The 18,513-nt window shown below is 50.3% G+C and overlaps 1 gene segment (V, D, J or C); it reads left to right on the forward strand.

Moving 5' to 3' along the window:
• The first annotated feature begins 4,981 nt into the window (after nucleotides 1-4,981).
• Nucleotides 4,982-6,649, forward strand: LOC103254262. The segment is given in 2 exon segments: nucleotides 4,982-5,037; nucleotides 6,331-6,649. Coding segments are annotated over 2 exon segments (375 nt in total).
• The last annotated feature ends 11,864 nt before the right edge of the window (nucleotides 6,650-18,513 follow it).

An 18,513-nucleotide genomic window follows, 5' to 3' on the forward strand; every position in this document is an offset into this window, starting at 1 on the left:
GAAACGTAATTGTACACCTAACCCTTAACTGTACCCCCACAAAACCATAATAAAAAATACTGATTAATGAAAAAAAAAACTGATCATCTGGTGTGCGGCTATTCTACAAAGTGAACATTTAAACTGAAGGCCAGGGTGATCTCCACTATGTAAGTGGATCTACCATTGGGATCCATTGTTGCTGTGCTTCACTGATGGTGACAATGAGGCTACAAAACATGAACATTTGCACACAAGGAGCTTTCTCAGGCGGCTCCTAGAATCCTGGGATCATGACCACAGGGGACCTCCATGGTTCGTAATTTCTCAGATAACAAGAGGTTCTGCCTCACCTATCCCTTCCCTACCCCAGGTCTGGGATAGGCCACTTATGGCATCCCCTTTGGTGGGAGATAGTCTTTGGAGAACATGTTTGGGATGCTGGCTCATGCATGCTCCCCATTTGAATAAGGCAATGGAAGCCACCAGCCCAGATGACCCTGCAAACATGATGCCAGATTAAAGGGGGCTGGGATGCTCCCAAGGTCACCTTATAAGATGAAGCTGGCATTTCCCAGGAGTCCTGTCAGGCCTCACTGTCCAGGCCCATTCCAGCAAGGACACCCCAGGGAAGGTGGAGCTGAGAACAATGGAGTCAGGGACAGGTTCATGGGAAGGTTCCCACAACAAAGAACTCCAGGGCAAAAGGTCTTGTCCTTCAGGAAGGAAGACACCCACTTTCAGCTCATGGTTTCAGCAAGGAATCAGGATGGTATCAGCTTTACAGGGAAGCTGTAATATACTTCCATGGAAAGTCACTCCTTAGTGATAAAAATGCCCACCAATAAACTCACTCCAATGCCTGGGTGATGGTTTGATGGCAAAACAAATCCAAGACACTGACGACCCTCAGGAACTTGTGTTTCCAGGGTGACACCCAGCATCACACAATGTCACCCATACCATTATTCGTGGGGTATGGGTGAGAACTGTGAGGACTCATTGCTAAGTAGACAACACCAGAAGCAGGGACATGAGCTTCCTCATTCACAGCTGCAGGTGGGGACTAGAGGTGACACAGGGAGGGGATTTTGTATGAGACTGTGTCACAGTGTTGGGTGTTCGATGAAGGGACCAAGGTGACTGTCCTAGGTAAGTGTCTTCTTTCCAATCCTTCCCTCTTCTCCCCAGTGTTTGGGCCTATTTTTAAAAACATTTTTGTTGTTTTCTCTCTATCTTGTGTCAGCCTGTGGTCAAGCATTCTCCCTGATCCCAACCCCTGGGGCAAGAATCTCTCCCCACCCTGTTCAGACACCTGCTTGCCTCAGTTGGTAACTGTAACCCTTACCTCTGACCTCAAAGGCAAGGACTGAATGGGTTGACCTTCTGAAACTTCTCTGTCTGTCTGTCTTTCTGTCTGTGAGTGGGTCATTGGATCTTCAGGATTTATTTGCTCTGTACTGTCCTCCTCATGTGGGCCCAGTCTGCTTGAGTCACTTTATTGAGGGGAAATGGAGGATCCATTTTACAAGGGCATTGAAGAAGTGACCACCTGGGAGACTTTAGAAAGGCCTAAAAACCTTGAGTGCCACTGCTGGAGAGCTAAAGGTCAGAGGATTATGGTCAAGTCCCCCAGGCTGAGGGACTTTGGATCCAGGACAGAAAAAGGTAGGAGGTGGAAGAGCCTCTGCAGGATTCCATAGGCTGCCACAGAGAAAGCCCTGAGTTGACCTTGTACTCAGGAAACTCAGCCAGGAGGGAGGAAGGAGAAGAAGGCCCTGAACTCAAGAGATCCAGTAGAGAAGTCACCTAAGGATTGGAATTCAGGAAGGTGGGTTACTGGGACTCTGCAGGACATACCCCAAGAAGCAGGATTCCCTGAGTTTACTGATCCCAAAGCATGATCTTAAGATCAAAGACATAAATGCTACTAATCAACCCATAGACACAGGGACTCTTAACATGAATTTCAACAACTAAAGACCAGGACAGGCAGATAGACTCACTCAGATGGTCAAAGGTCCTACTGCAGAGATTCCAGAAAAAAGAACTGAGTAAAAACAGAACCCTAAGCTTAGACCCAGAGCATGCACAGCAGATATGTTGGGTAAGAAAAGCCCCCAGAGTGAATCTAACAGGAGACTCAGAGTACTCAGGGGACAGATGCTCAGCTCCAGGTAGACCAGGTCAGGATATGAGGAGGAGGCAGGAGGAAGCAGCTGAGGGCCCGCTGTCTGTACAGGAAGCCAAAATCTAGAGGGTCTCAAAACAGGTCATGGGTAGGCAGGTTCCAGGGTTCTTAAAACTGACATAGAGTGGTTTTAGGAACACCTGACTCACTGTCCAGAAGACACTTTGAGCCATATGAAGGGTCTTGAACTGGCATAGAGGGCCAGACCCCTCCTTACACACAGAGACCAAAGCTTCCCATGTGGAAACCAAGACTGAACTCCTGTTCTTCCCTGAACCCCACAGGACAGCCCAAGGCCACCCCCTCAGTCACTCTGTTCCCACCATCCTCTGAGGAGCTCCAAACCAACAAAGACACAATGGCGTGTCTCATGAGCAACTTCTACCCAGACACAGTGACAGTGACCTGGAAGGCAGATGACTTGCCTGTCAGGTGTGGAGACCACCAAACCCTCCAAACAGAGCACAACAAGTATGCGGCCAGCAGCTACCTGACCATGATACCTGACCAATATAGAATTGGAAAGGTATTCAGCTGAGAAGTCACACATGAAGGAAGCACTGTGGTGAAGACAGTGGTCCCTGTATAGTGTTCTTAGACTCTGGCCCTCCCCCGACCCATGGAAACCTAGAGCTTGGGAGCCCAGGGGAAGAGTCTTCCCCCATGGCAGATTGTCAGCCTTTCTTCCTGCACTCAATAACCCTCAATAAAAATCCTCATTGTCAATCAGAAATTCCAGGCTTTGTTCATTGTTGTTTATATACTTTCCATTCTACATTTAACCATATTCAAAGGTGAACATAATCCTTTGATCTGGGGACAAAGCAGCCATGAAAATCACCCTGATGTTTCTCTGAGGGATACTTTTACTGTCATTCGACAATCACTAAATGTTCCAAAACAAGGGAAAGACCATCATAAAGACCCAGACTTGCCCATTCTTTCTTACCTCTCTCCTGTGCTTCCTGCAGCACTGTGTACAAGTCCACTTCTGGATCCTAGGGTACAAACACTCCTTCCATCACCGTGGCCCCCAGAAGAATGGCTGAGCACCCTTCCCTGTTTTCTTGGGCCCTCACAGTGGGTATCTCCCCTGTGCTTCCTGCCACAATGTGTGCAGGTTTACTTCTGGCAAATATGATATAAAAATTCTTTCCATATCCATGGCCCCAAGCAGATTGTCTATGTTTCCATTCCTATTAATATGGGCCCTCAAAGTAGGCATCATCCTTCACTCAAGATGTTCTTCCATCTCCCCCTATAATTCTATACACTCCACACTTGTAAATCTCTCTCCATCAAAACCTAGAGCACTGCCCTTTCCAGAGGTGCCCACCTTGTTCCTGTCTCCCCATGGTCCCTGTCCTCTGTCCCCATAGGCCCTCTTCTAAGCCTCACTGACAGTAGATCACACTTGGACCCTGGTCACTCACCCAGCAAAACCCCTTGGGACCTTATTGTTGTATACATCACGGGGTGTCCGACCTGTATTCAAGGACACTGGAGGGCAGTGATCAGACCACGGGTTTTCAACAGGCTCATGAGTTCAAAGTCAAGTGGCAGATGCCTGAATTCTACCATGGGTGTCAGCTGACACTTGGTCTTAAGAATGCAGTGAGGGAATTGATCTCTATACACACACAAATATACACACACACACCTGCATGCATGTCCATATTGGGCATCTTCCTGGTGGAAGACACTGCAGTAGTATTCGCGTTGGGACAGGATCAAAGAGAATTCAGGGATCTACAGTACCTAAACTTTGAACCTGTGGGGCTGGTTCTGACATGGGGGAGGAGCAAGATTACCTGCCCAAGTCCAGTGAGACAGGAGACAGGAGGAAGGGATTCTGGAAAAGGAGGAAGGGATTCTAGAAAAGGAGGAAGGGATTCTGGAAAAGGAGCAACAGGCAGAGCTCAGAGGTGAGTGGAAGCACCTGTTATGGGGGATACTGTGGGGTGGGCAGAGTGGCATTTGTGTGTCACAGGTGAAAGCTCTGCAGGTAATGAGCCCAAACCAGGATAAACCCCCAGACCTTGTATGTCCAAGCTCCTTTCTGAAATGCCCATCCAATGTTGGTGCTGTGTGTGTTCCCAAGCTATTGTGTACTCTCTCCTGGTGACACTGGGCATGGGTGCCTGTGTTTTCTGTAAGTTTAGGGGGACAGCAGAGATACCACCACTTTAGAGTTCAGGGAGGAAGCTGTACTGGCAGTGGAACCCACGACACCTTCTCCACTATGAGGAGCTCCATGTGGGCCATTCCAGCTCTAATCATGCATGCCCAGCCTGCAGAGAGGCTGCTGCTTTGTGGACTCTGAAGGCGAACATGAGCAGTGACCATATACTGTGTCTTCAGGACAGCCAAGCATAGGATGGGAGCACTCAAACTCAGATCTTGCAGTGGAATCTGTTTCCCTGGGATCAATGTTATCCTTCCCACCACCCACAACTCCTATTCAAAACCCATCCTAGGACCCTCCTCACAGAATACAACTCTTCAAAAAGGTCACAGCTTCAACATCCCAGTATTGTAATTTCTTTCACAAGCTTCTCCATCTCATTCAGACACCAGCTGATGCAGGCTACAGGGTCCCTACTCAGGAATGCAGTGACCTAGGAAACAGGTTCTACATATTTCTCAACTCCTCCCATAATGATGGTGAATGGATGCCTAAGCCCTGGATGAAGAGATGGTCTGGTCTGTGGGAGGCGATGCTTTCACCCATCCCTGGCTCCACCAGCCCATGTGAAAAGGAGGCTGGATCCTAGGGCCCCTGAGCAGCTGCAGGGGGATTGGGTGGGGTGTATGGGGGTTGAGTCACGGTGTTATGTGTTCAGCAGTGGCATCAGGTTAACCATCCTTTTTCTCTCTTCTTTGGGGATACAAGATGAATACTTGGGAAAATATTTTTCTCCTCTCTGTTTTGTCTAGGGCAGAGGTCTGAATCTCTCTGGGATCTGCAATCCTAGTCCCTCTAGCCTGTCTAGTCTTCTCAGGCACCTGATCAAGGCGGGAAAGGAAGATCCCAGTGACTCTTCCTGCTCCCCGCTCAAGGGAGCTCTCGCTCTCTCTCTATGAGGGATATTCCGCTGTGGATTCTGGGATATTCTACTCCCTCCCTCAGAGTTTCCAGGCCCACAGGGACCAGTAGAACAGATGACTGGGTTTTGTGCACTAGGGCCACAAATTTGCGAAGGAGGCAGGGACAACTCAGCTCTCCTGGGTTCTGTCCCATGTGGTCCCAGCTATGGGGTGTCTTTATACAGGATAAGGAAAGGCCTTTGATTGGGGACATGGAGAGATAAAGGGGGAAAAGGGAGGGGGGCAGAGATGGAGGAAGAATGTCCTGTGTGAAGTCAGTCCCAGGGACCTGGATTCCTCTTCTTCCCCCAGGACAGGCAGGTTGCCTTTGACTGTATGCTCTCAGGACTCTCAGGCACAAAGGTCGGCATATCTGCATCCCAATTAAGAGAAGAGACTCCAAGCAGATGCTGATGGGAGGGACTCCTGATAGACACAGATGACAGGGACCTATCCAGGCAGTATGATGTCCTAGGACAACTAGACCCCAAGTATATCTTATGAAAGGAAACATCTTGGAACAAACACAGAGCCACACAGGGAACCCATAGAACTACAGGTCTCCCATGTAACAGGCTTCAGAATGTCTCCCACTGCCCATCAGAGGTCTCTATGGAAAGGCAGGGAGGGGTCCGGAATGGTGTGTCAGGGCACATGTGAGAAACAAACCCACTCCCGTAAAGGGAAGAAATTTTGGCAACAGGACAGACAAACACCTTCCAAAACAGATACACAGGAGTGCCCCTAAAGGAGCTGTTCATACAGAGAAGTTCCCTGAGGACAGTTAGGTCCCAGGGATTAGACCAGCCAGTACTGGGAGAGCACAGGTGGGTAATGAGGAGGTGGGAACTTATAAGAGAAGCTCCAGTCAAAGAAGACCGAAACCCCCTTCAGTCTCAGGCTCTGAGTCATCTCCCATCAGGAGGTGAGTGTCTCCACCCTCCAATACCTAACCTCAGTCTAGCAAGGCCTAGACTGAGGTTCATGCCCTGGGCTGTACCCAAATCAAAACTGAGATCAGGAACCCCAAGTGGACAGCAGACCTCTGACCTCCTGCCCCTCCCCAAACCCACAGGTCAGCCCAAGTCCACCCCTTCGGTCACTCTGTTCCCTCCATCATCTGAGGAGATGCAAACCAACAAGGCCACAACTGTGTGTCTCATAAAAGACATCTATCCAGGCACCGTGTCTGTGAACTGGAAGGTAGACAGCACTCCCATCACTCAGGGAGTGGAGACCACCAAGCCCTCCAAACACAGCAACAAGTACGTGGCCAGCAGCTACCTGTTCCTGACACCCAACCAGTGGAAATCTCACAGCACCTACAGCTGCCAGGCCACACACGAAGGGAGCATCCTGGAGAAGACGGTGACCCCTGCACAGTGTTCTTAGGTCCCAGCCCTTCCCTCACCCATGGGATTCTAGAGCTTGGGATCCTAGGAAAAAGATTTCCTCCCACGCAAAGTCTTCCAGCTTTTCTCCCTGCACCCATTAAATCCTCAATAAATATCCTCATTGGCAATCAGATAATCTGCTCTTGTCATTGGTTTGCTCATTTTCCATCCTAAATTGGACCAAACTGAAAGATGAACAGATTCCTTTTAGCCTTGTGGAGAAAGGGACAGGGAAAAGATTCTGAAAATTTGGAGGAGATAGCTTCACTATCACTCTGAAAGGCCCAGAGAATATTTCAGAACAGAGCAATGGGGCAACAGGATCCAGCGTTGCCTGTCTTCCCATACGTGCTGTTCTTGTGTGGACATGTCCACATCAAGCTGCATGGGATGACCTTTCCTGGCTCCCCATGGCCTCCAGAAGAATGAGCTTCCTCCCTGAAATCTTGGGCCTCACACTCTAGACAGTGTTCCCTTCTCAAAATGCCCTTCTCTCTCAGGACTGAGGAACCCCTTGAGTTCATGGGTCTAGTATCTCTCCCTCTTGGAGGCCCACCCAGTTTCTGCCTTTCTGGACACTGCCTTTTGTCCTGAAAGCCCTCCTGGAGTAGGAACTTACTGGACCCTCCCCTTCTTGACCCTGGACACTTACCCCACATGCCTTTCCTGGGTGCCCTCGTCCCTCGTGTGTCACAAGTGTCCCAGCTGGAGTCAAGGACCCCAGGAGCAAAGGTCAGCTCTGCTCTCTCCCTTTCCCTTAGTGGCCAGTCCACAACTGACCTCACCTTGAATACCTAATATTCAACGGTCCATGGAGGTCAGTGGGGCTGAGGAGATAATAGTCAAGAGTCAGATTCTGGGCTGATCCCATAGACAAGTCTGGAAACCCGTTCCAATTTTTGGAGCTCTCTGTGGGGAACATAAGAACACAGAAAATGACTGTCCCAGGATATAGCACAGGGTGGGGGCCTGAGTTCAGATATAAACACACACAAACACACACCATACATTCACAAACAAAAACACACATACATACATGACACATACGAATTCACAGACATAATCATGCTGGGCACACATTCCCACGTGAATTCAAGAATTTAAACATACACAACCATAGCATACTCATGTATTCACAAATATAAACTTGTCTTGATGGGAGATGGACTCACACACAGGTGAGTGCTGCATACAACCATTGCCATGATGGGCACTCTTCCAGGGATCATGATAGACATGCAGAACTCTCCAGGGCCATGGATCTCCACAGGGGCTAACTTTTTCTTTCCTATGGCATAAACAGGCCTCTCACTTCCTCCTGGTAACAGTCCCATTAAGCTGAGCTTGAACATACAACCTCTTCCAGGACAGACTCTAGCAGGGGCCCCAGCCTTGATGTGCAGACAGATCGCCTCCCTCTCCCATGCTTGGTGGGGGATGGACTCCTAGACCCAAATAAAGAGTGCTTCTATGTGAGGAGGACCACCTCTTTATCCTCCATTCCCCAGACCTGCCCTGTGACTCGGGGTGGCTGACCCTGGGCCTCCCAAGCAGCTGCTGGGGGAGCCTGGGTGAGGTGTTAGGAGGGTTGTGTGCATGACTATCTCTATGTTCGGAGGAGACGTCCTGTTGACTGTCTTCTGTGAATCACCCCTCTCCCTGTTTGGGACCCTGAGTGAACTGTGTGAAGACTTTTCTCTTCTGTCTCAGTTGGGCTGAGGTCTAAGCCTGTCTGGAGGTCTATAAATTTCCTCACTCCTTGTCTGAACTTTCACCAAATCCAGCCTGACTCCAACCTGGCCCCTCCTGGTTGCGGCAGGAAGGGACAATCCTACAGATTCCTTCCTGCCCTCTGCTCAGGCTTACTGTGATCCCAGGCTCTCTCTCCTTGGATATTCTTCTCTGTTCTCTGAATGTCCACTCCCTTCATCAAGATCTCTGGTCCCAGGGGCCCAGGGGAACAGGAGGCTGGGATGTGGGAAAGATGCTAGGAACAGTCTCCCAGCGTTCTGCCCTCCATGGGGCCCAGCTATGAGGTTACTTTACACACCTTGATGGGAGGCCATTGACTGGGGACATGGAGAGATGAGGGAGGAAATGGGAAGGGGACGATGATGGAGGAAGTATGTCCTGTGAGAAGGTGGCCCCAAGATGCTGGGTTCCTCCTCCTCCTCCAGGCAGAATACCATGGAGAGAGTTGGTCTCCAGACATGCAGGCTTTAAAGTTGATGCCTACCAATCTCACCCATGGAGGAATACCCCAGAGCAGATACCCAGGAAAGAGACATCTGATAGCGATAGGTGACAGGGACAGTTGGTTATGCCACAGAAAAAAAAACTCATTGGAGAAACAGATCCTCCCATAGAATTTCCCATGATGGGGAGTCTGTAGAGTAAGGACAAACTCAGGTTCAGAGCTGGAAGAAAAAAAACCTCAAACAGAGGCCCTCAGTCCATTGTACTCCTTGAAATATAGCCCCTACTACTGACACCCCATGCCACAAGGTAGCCCTGTAGGGAGGTGCGATTGGGGCTGCAATGTTGGTGGCTGTGGGTGTGTGACAAGAAATTCCTTCCCTGTGAGAGAGAAGAGCCTGGACCAAGGACAGGTAGACATTCTCAGAAACCAATGAGCACAGGAAGAACTGGTGGAAGATGTTCAGGCATACATGCCAAAACAGACAAATACCAGAGGGGATTTGGGATCCCATATTCAGTTTCATCCAGTGTTGGGGGAGAAGAGACAAGGTTGATGGGTGATGAAGATGCATGAGGAAAAAAAACAGATCCAAGGATGCCTGCAACTTCCCAAGAGATGGGCACAGGGAGTATCCCACTAGAAAGTCATTGTTTCCCCCACCCTTCACTGACCTGACCTCAGTCTAGCAAGGGCCCAGCTTGAGGTCCCTATCCTAGACCTTAGCCTTGTACCCAGTTCATCTGACATCAGAAACACTAGGCCTCTGACATCCTGCCCATCCTCTACCCCTACAAGTCAGCACAATGCTTGGGAGGCCAGGGTCAGCCACCCCTAGTCACAGGGCAGGTCTGGGGAATGGAGGATAAAGAGGTGGTCCTCCTCACATAGAAGCACTCTTTATTTGGGTCTAGGAGTCCTCTGTCACTCTGTTCTCATGCTCCTCTGAGGAAGACCAAGTCAGCAAAGTCATACTGGTGTGTTTCATGAGTGACTACTCCCCAGCAGTCATGATTGTGGCCTGGAAGGCAGATGGTACCTTTGTCATCTAGGGCATGTAGACCGCCAAGCCCTCCAAACAGAGCAGCAAGGACGTGGCCAGCAGCTACCTGACCCTGACACCCGAACAGTGTAAATCTCACCGCAATTACAGCTGCCAGGTCATGCATGAAGGAAGTACCATGGACCAGACAGTGGCCCATGCACAGTGTTCTTAGTTCCAGCCCTCCTATGATGCATGGGACCTTGGAGCTCAGGATCCCAGTGGAGGGGTCTCCCTTCACTCAAGTGATCCAGCCCTTCTCCCTGCAACCAATAAACTCTCAATAAATATTCTCATGGTCAATCAGAAACCCTCCCCATCTCATTATTTCTTGTCTCATATTTGACTTGACATTCTTCCTGGGTTCTCAGAGGTGTGGGGGTTCCTGCACCCAGTGGAGAAGTTGCCCCAGGGAGAGGCAAACAGGCTCCCTGGGCATCTCCCCAGGAAACAGTCCAAGGCATGAGAAGTCTGGTCATCAAATATCAGTCTCTGTGACCACTCCTTTCCCCCTGCCTTCTCCCAGCAGGATCCCCACTCCCTACCTCCTTCCTGGATGGAGTTCTCCTGACTGGGCCTGCAAATATGCCCTCTGGCCCTGCCCTGGTCTACAGCCTCTGTCTACCCTGAGTCCTCTCTCCTCAGACTAGAAACCCCACTCTGGGACTGGATACCCTCTGCTCCCAGCCTTTGTTCCTAAAATGCCCTCCTCTCTCTCTGTGCAGCTCAGTTCCGCCCTCTCTCCCCCTCTCCTAGTCACTCCTAAGAGCTGGGCTGTCCAGGAAACACCAGCACTGTCAACCTCACAAGCTCTTAAATTCAGGACCCACCTCAATTCTTCACCAATATGAAATTCAGAGATGTGAAAGTAATGTGAGGAAACCATGAAGGAAATTCACACAACAGATCTGTAAGAGGCTCAGAACACTTGTCAGAGATAAGCTCTGAGCTGCCTGGGAACTTTTCAAGGAGGGAAATAGGAGCTTCATTGTTTCTAGGAGATTGAGCAAAGTTTTGCTGGAGGCTTCTTATACCACAATTTAAAAAGGGGGCATTTTTACCTAAGGCCTCAGTGTTGAGGGGAATTAGGCTCTGAGCACCAAAAAGCCTCAGGACGTAGCAATGACCCTGAGCCAGCTCATGGGAAGTTCTTACAGAAGCCTGCATGGAGCCCTTGATGCAGGTCCACTAATGTCATAATAACTTCCAGGTCACCATTGCTGAGGAGCAGGGGGAATTACATAGTAATAGTTCCCTATTTTTCCCACACAAATGTGGCTCAGCCAGGACAACTTCTGTCCCTAGATGTAGGGTAGGTCCTTGACATAAAACCTCAAAACCTTGCATCACCACACACCCAAGACCACTCACACCCCTGCTGATGTCCCCTTGGGTGCCCTCATGCCCCTAGGCAGTTCCCCACTTATGCCCATTCTCTGCCATGGGTAAGCCAAGGGAACAAAGTATTCTCTCAAGTATGTGATACAGAGAGTCACCTGCCATCTTCCTGGTGGGTGATACTTATGGGTAACATGTCTCCATTGAATCATGGACTCCAGCCTTAAAACCAGGTCCCACATCAGGATTTTCTCTGGGAGGCTCCCAGGATCTGGGCTCCAACCACTCACTGGGATGAAGGTGTAGGGAGAGAGGACACGACCCAGCCTACTCAGCCCTCATGGGTGGTTTCTGCTCTGAAAGGAGTTAAAGGGAGTAGAGGCAGTGGTCAGGCCTCTGTCAAATGGAGGAGTCTCTCCCTGGTCATCTGTTTGTGGCTCCTATAACAAATGATCACAAATTTAGTGGCTTACATCACGTGTTTAATATCTCACAGGTCTGCAGGTCAGAAGTCCAAAGTGAGTCCAGGGGGGCTAAAATCAAGGTGAGAGCAGGGCCACACTCCTTCTGCAGGCTCTGGAGGGATCCATTTCTCCACCTCTTCTAGATTTGAGAGGGCACCACCTCCCTGGCTCATAGCCCCTTCCTCCAACTTCAAAGCCAGCAGCATCTTCAGATCTCTCTAACTCTCCCTCTCTTTCCATCTCCTCTCCTTCTTCCTCTCACTCTGACCCTCCTGTCTCCTTCTTCCCTTACACAGACCCCAACTTGGACCCACTCATATAACCCAGGATAACCTCTCACCTCAGTCTCCTAAACACCATCACATCTGCAAAGTCCCTGTGGCCACACAGTGCAGTACATTGACAGGTTCCAGGATTGGAACTTGGCCATCCTTAGGGGACCCTTATACAGCCAACCATGGCTCCATTCCCAGCTTCCTGGGAATTCAGAAAAACCTTTCCATTTCTCTCGCTTTTTCTATGTCCTGCCTAGTCTGGTTTGGGCCATCCCAGGGACCTTCTCAGCCCAGGCCCAGCCCCTCCCTGGCCCTGGTCCCCTGTGGGCCCTTCTCCTCCTGGGATCCTGGGGAAGGAACTGTGAGTTTAGCCACAACCCTGAAGCATTTTTCTCTTGGACACCCCCTGAGGCTAAACATTCTCCAGGCGGATTGCCCTCAGAGGAAGATCCTGTTATTATTCACACCCTATGATACAGCACTACAACCCAGAAACAGAGTGATCTGCCAAGGTCACAGCAGAGACTCAAACCTGGGCCACCTTCAGACCTCACCTCCAAACCCAGGTGCCCAGCCACCCTCATCCCACCCTACCAGGCCCTCATGCTTTGTCCAGCTTCCTCCCGGTAAAGTTCAAAGTCCACTGGACCCACTGGACCCAGGCCCCCTCACCCCAGAATCTGTCACCTAAAGGGACAGGGTTACTGGAGCCAAAAACAGATAGAAGGAGGCAGGAATCATGAGTCATATCAGTCAACTTCCTCATGCCTGTTCTTCTTCCTCAGGATAAATCATCAAGGTCTGGGCACTCAGGGTAGAAGCCATCCCTTCTTTCCACAGACCACCCCTTGGAGGTCAGTCCCAGGCAGGTGGATCCCGCAGCTTAATTCCCCCAGTTCCTGATCCCAACTGTTCCCATAGAATTTAGGAATTCCCAGCAACATCTTTAGTCAGTGGGTGCTCTCCTGGAGAAGAAAGTGTGGAACTCTGGATCTGGGACCCTGGGAGAAGGTAGCCACAGTCTTTTTTGGGTTTCAGCACTGAGCATAGGATGTGCTTGAGGCTGGCAGTTGAGTGATGACATATGAGACTCCTGTTGTAGGACCTCAAATTCAGTCATATGTATCCAATGCACAGCTAAGACCCAAACAATGAGACAGCAGTGCTTGGAAACAGAGAAAGCTGTGTTCATTTTGGCCAAAGGGAGAAGGCAGGAGGGCAAGATCTCTCAAATCCATCTGAACACAAAGACAAAGCAGGAAATTTTGATGCAGCTAGGAAGTGAGGTGGAGGGGGAGATGTCAGGGGACCCAGGGAAAAGTTTGTTTCTTCAGTCTCAGATTACACCCTCTGAGCAAAGTCTGAGCAACCAGATTTCTGGCTTTCAGCAGCTGATCGCAATGTCCTTAAAGGCATTCATTTCTTTGGTAAAAAATCTCTGTGACCTTGAAGTTATCTCCTCCTGCTTGACAAAGAATCAATGTATTAGCGGTTTACAATTATATTGTAGAAAGAAGTGATACTCTGAGTGGTTAATATGTATAAGCAGGCACGATTCTAATGAGAGTTTTCTATATTTCAGTCATTAAAAATGATCTGGTACTGAAATCCAAAAGGACCCAGTTCCACACCCAGGGAGCAGGCCAGGACAGCATACGCCCATCCCTGGAGAACTCTAGGTCAGTTTCCCCTTCCCCCACTCCTGACACCTCAGTCCTCATCCACTCCTCTCTTTCCCACCAAGAACTTCCAACAGCTCCCATTTTCTCCAGGATAGCATCTTCTGTCCTGTGAGGTGTCCCTGAAGTCAAGGGAAGGCAGCAGAGGGTCATCCAGCAGAGGTGACTTGACTTTAAGGACCCTCCATCAACAAGACAGTCAGAAGCCCTTTGAGAGAGTGGCCATGTCGGGCACACACACGCTCCAGGCAGTCAGGGCACAGGAGCACTAGGTCCTCTCAGACCCACTTCCCAGCCCCTGGATGAAACCTGTGACACCCCCTTTCCGCATAGTCCCTGTCTGGATACCACTCCAGACCTCTTTCCCACTGAACCCTGGTTTTATGGTCCAATCCAATAAATTGGCTGCTATCCCTCTCAGTCAATCAAGACAATAGGCGAAAACTGGGGAAAATGGGTGTTTAATCTGATACCATATAATCAGGGAGTGAGTTTGCATATTCACCCAAAAACACCTCATTCCCCAACATTATAATCTACCCAGAATTTATATTCCATAGTCCCTCATCCATACCCAAGGTTAAATTAACAAAGGTATGACTCAAGATCTCCTAATCCCTTCACCAACCCCCAAGACTGAAATAATAAGGCTTATGCACAGTTTAGGCATGACCCAAGACATAATTATACTGAAAGTTCCCTAAGGGGGGATAGGAAGTTACAACAATCAAAGAAGCTACCTTGGTACATTTAGAAAGCAACTTTGAATCAACCATGAGAAATAAAAGAAACCTATAACACTGGGAGCTGAGACTGCTACTGGGGCTGGAACAATTACCAGCCCCTAGTGACCCCAGCCCTATCCAGGTCCCAGACCACTCGCCACCAATCAGCTCTGGTTTCCCAGGTGCCCATGTGTGCCCAGCCTCTGCTCGTGACCCAGGCCTGACCCTGCCAGGTCCTGCTGTAACAGCAATGGAGGAGGCCGCCTCAGGGACCCAGTCCATCTCTGTCAGAGAACCTTTCTGCTGTCTCTCAGCCTCAACATCTCAGTGCAAAGGGCCAGGGTCACTCCCGGTAGCCATGTTATGACCACGGATGTGATCCTAATGGGAAGAAGTAGTAACATGACTGGGCTTTAAGATGGGCCATGGACTTGACAAACTCTTGAGGATTTAGTTTCCCTGGTAGGGAAAAAAATGGAGCAACTGTGTGTGTGACCAAACCCTCTAAGGAGCTGCATGAGGAGACCCTGTGACAGGCAGGTTTGGCAGGATCCCTGACTGCTCTAGTTAGTAGGCACTCCTGTGGATTCCAGTGCACTCAGTACCTTCAGAGTAGGGCATCTAACTCCCCAGGCTGCCCCTCTTGGCACCCCCCACCACACTCTGACCCTCGAGGGGACACTCAGCCAATCCATTTCCCTGTTTCTCCGAACTTAGCAGACCTCCTCCATTGTGACTCTTCAGTTCCTGCTCTTAAATCATCTCCTTCCCAGCACTTGGAAGGCCGAGGTGAGGGGATTGCCTGAGCCCACATGTTCTAGAACAGCCTGGGCAACTTGGCAAGACCTCATCTCTACAATGAAAAATTAAAAAATTAGCCAGGCATGGTAGCACATGCCTGTATTTCCAGCTACTTGAAAGACTGAAGCAGAAGGATCACCTGAGCCCAACATGAGCATGCCACTGCACTCCAGCCTGGGCGATAGAGTGAGACTCCATTTAAAAAAAATCATTTTCCTCCTTCCTTTTCCTGTTACTTGTGACTGCTGCCTCCCTCTCTCCTGCCCTTTACAGGATACCCCCAAGGACTCCCCAATAGCATGCCCCACTCCCTTCCTGCCTTAAGCCCAGTGGCCCCACCATCACCCCATCTCACTCTTGCACTTGCCATGGCACCATTACCTTCAAGTAGCTCAGTCCAAGGGTCCTTCACTGTCCTCCCTCTTGACCTCTGGGGGGACTTGAGCAACTTACATTATTCTCACCATCGTGAAGCTCCTCATCCAACCACCCAACCACCCCCACCAGGGGCCCTCCTCTGATTTCTTTTTTCTATCAGCCCCTGACCCTTGTCACTGCTGCCCTTCCAGGGCCACCTGGAGCTGGCACCTTTGGTGACTCTTTTACTGACTGAACTCTTAAATTGCTGGAAAGTAGAAGGGCTCATTGCTCTATTCCTGGCCCATTCTCTATCCATGTCAGGCCTTGAACTTGACAATGGCCCAGGGCTGTGATTGGGCTCTCCTGTGGCAGCCCTACCAAGCACTGTTCTGGGTGGCCAGTGGAGATGGTTACTTGAAGGCAGGGGCTGCACCCTCACTTCCTTCGGAGGCTCAGCCAGGAGCTGGGTCAGGCACTGCTGAACCCCTTGCGGGTTGCTGCTTGACTGTGGAATTGCTCCCAACTTTGCTGCAGTGTTAGCTTCCCTGCCTCCACTTGTTACTATGGTGACCCTTGGCCAAGCACCACTTCCAGGGAAGCTCTGTGCTGGTGTCTTTGCATCATGGAGTCCTGGACCACCCCAGGATGCAGATATCAATACACCCATACTTTATGGATGAGGAAACAGAGATTCCAGTAACTGAAGCAGCTGTCTGGTCAGGTCTGCACAGGCTTATCACCCAGCCAACACAAAGTCAACCCAAGATCACTCCCTTCCATGATAGGAGACTAAGGAGCTCAAGCTTGCCCAGATCCTTCCAGTGTCAGGGAAGATCCCAACCCAAGGTCACCCTTAACTCCTGAGAAAGCCATGTCTGTGTGAGGCCAGGAGGTACTGAGCACACAGACCCCTTATGGCTGTGTGGGGTGAAGGTCCTAAGCTCAGTCTCTATTGAATCAGTGGGTATAGGAGGTAGGCAGGAGGGAAGTCATAGGGGGATATTTTGGGTCCCCAAAGTAGAGCAGGGGCAGGTGTTTAGTGGCCATTTCACAGATGAGAAAACTGAGATTCCAAAAGAAGAGGAAAGTGCCCTGTCTGGGTTCATATGGTAGTTTCTATCTGACCCATCCCAGGCTCTTTTCATGATGACTCAGTCATTAAGTCATTAGCTCACAAGTTTATTCAATCAACCCTCAGTGAGCACAGATGGGGCCAGATCCTGGTGCACAGAACCCGGGACAACCTGTCCTGGGGAGCCTCACGAACTGGGAGGATAATGTGGAGATACCACTATCCCCCACCTTATCCTCAAGTCCCCCAAATCAGCACTAGGTCCAGAGAACATCTGAGGCAGCATGAGCACCTCCCCGCACTTAGGATAAGATGTAACTAATATAAAATATCTGTGGATGCTCCAGTTGTCACCCTGGACCACTCTGGGCACATCACAGTTCCTCATTGACTCTCACAGTGACCCTGAAGCTTAGGGTTTCCATTGCCCACTTCAAAGATGGGTTATTGACCGTATGGGATGCCAGGGGCTCTCTTCATAGTGACCCTGAGACTTAGGGCTGCCATTGCCCACCTCAAGAGAGAACATTGACCAACCCCCAGGGCTACCATACTTTTCCTCTGTACCTTGAGGGGCAGGATGACCCTCCTTCCTTCCTCTCCCCATCCCCTTCCCCCACCAAGGTACAGAGAAGAGTGCCAGAGTCCAGGAAGTAGAGCTTGGTCCAATCTTGGCCCTGCCTCTTGTGACCTGGGCTGAAGTGAGGAGCTGACTCTATGGGGGAGGGGAGCCTGTGGCTTCCTCTAGAGCAAAGTCAGAGCCCAGAATAGCTGTGGGTAGGGGAGGCCTGGGGGAGGGGAGGTGAAGCTTGCTTAGGGCCCTGGGGGAGGGGAGGAGCCAGGAGCTCCAACTGAGCTGAGCCAGTGACCCTACCATCTGGCTCAGCCCCTGTGAGGTGAGTAAAGCAGCAGTGGGAAGGGGGGCCTGCCCCCCAGCTGGTATTCTCGCAAGGACACACTCACTTGGAAATAAACAAATGAGACCCAGATGTCCGAAAATGAGGCAGCCAGGTTCTGGGCAAGTGCCCACTCCCCAGCACAAAGATCCAAAGTCAAGTTTTCCCACCAACTAGAAAGAGCAAACTTTCAGGGAGAGAGACATAATGGTCACTGTCCACTTGTGATGCCCACTGGTTTAGTGGCATAGCACTATGTGGAGGAGCTCTGTCCCTCTTCCTCGAGGGTCTCTTCTCCAGGGCCTCTGCTGCCCTTGGGCTAGGTTCTGAGTTTTCTGCCCACCCTGTATCTGGGTCAGGGGTCTCCATCCTTTGACCTTGATGTTGTGCCCAAACCCTGGACTCTAGCCCTGACATTAGGAGGGGTTTCCATGACCCTGAAGGAGCAGCCTGTCATGACCTCGCATCCAACTTTCTCCTTTTCCCGACTGAGGTGTGTATGAAGAATGGTTCTAAGCCTGTCCAGGGTCCCTCGCTCCACACAGGAGATGCATGACTCTTTAAGGGCTCCAGAAGCACTTCAAAGATGGGATATTGACCATGTGGAATGCCAGGGGCTCTCTTCATAGTGACTCTGAGACTTAGGGCTGCCATTGCCCACCTCAAGAGAGATAGAAGCCAGGCAGCAATAGAAGCCAGGCAGGCTGTTTCTCAAAAGTACTTTGTTGCACAAAGTTCCCAAGAGGCACCTGTACCAGGGGACATTTGTAAAGACTTGAGTGTAAGAACTCTTTCCTTCTTTCATGGTGGCCTGGGAAGCTGCTTTTCTATATGGTCATCTTGAGGATTTCCAGATGGGCCACAGAGACATCAACACAGTGACATAATGGAAGCTGGTGGGGTCAGGGTCAAGTTCAGGCTTTGACTCCATTTTTCCAAAAAGTTACATGATCACTTGGGTGGGTCCACATCAAACCTAACCCTGTTTGGCCAGCAATTCCACAGAGATGGCC

Source organism: Carlito syrichta, unplaced genomic scaffold (assembly GCF_000164805.1).
Source record: "Carlito syrichta isolate Samal-C Ts95f unplaced genomic scaffold, Tarsius_syrichta-2.0.1 Scaffold70303, whole genome shotgun sequence".
Taxonomy (NCBI): domain Eukaryota; kingdom Metazoa; phylum Chordata; class Mammalia; order Primates; family Tarsiidae; genus Carlito; species Carlito syrichta.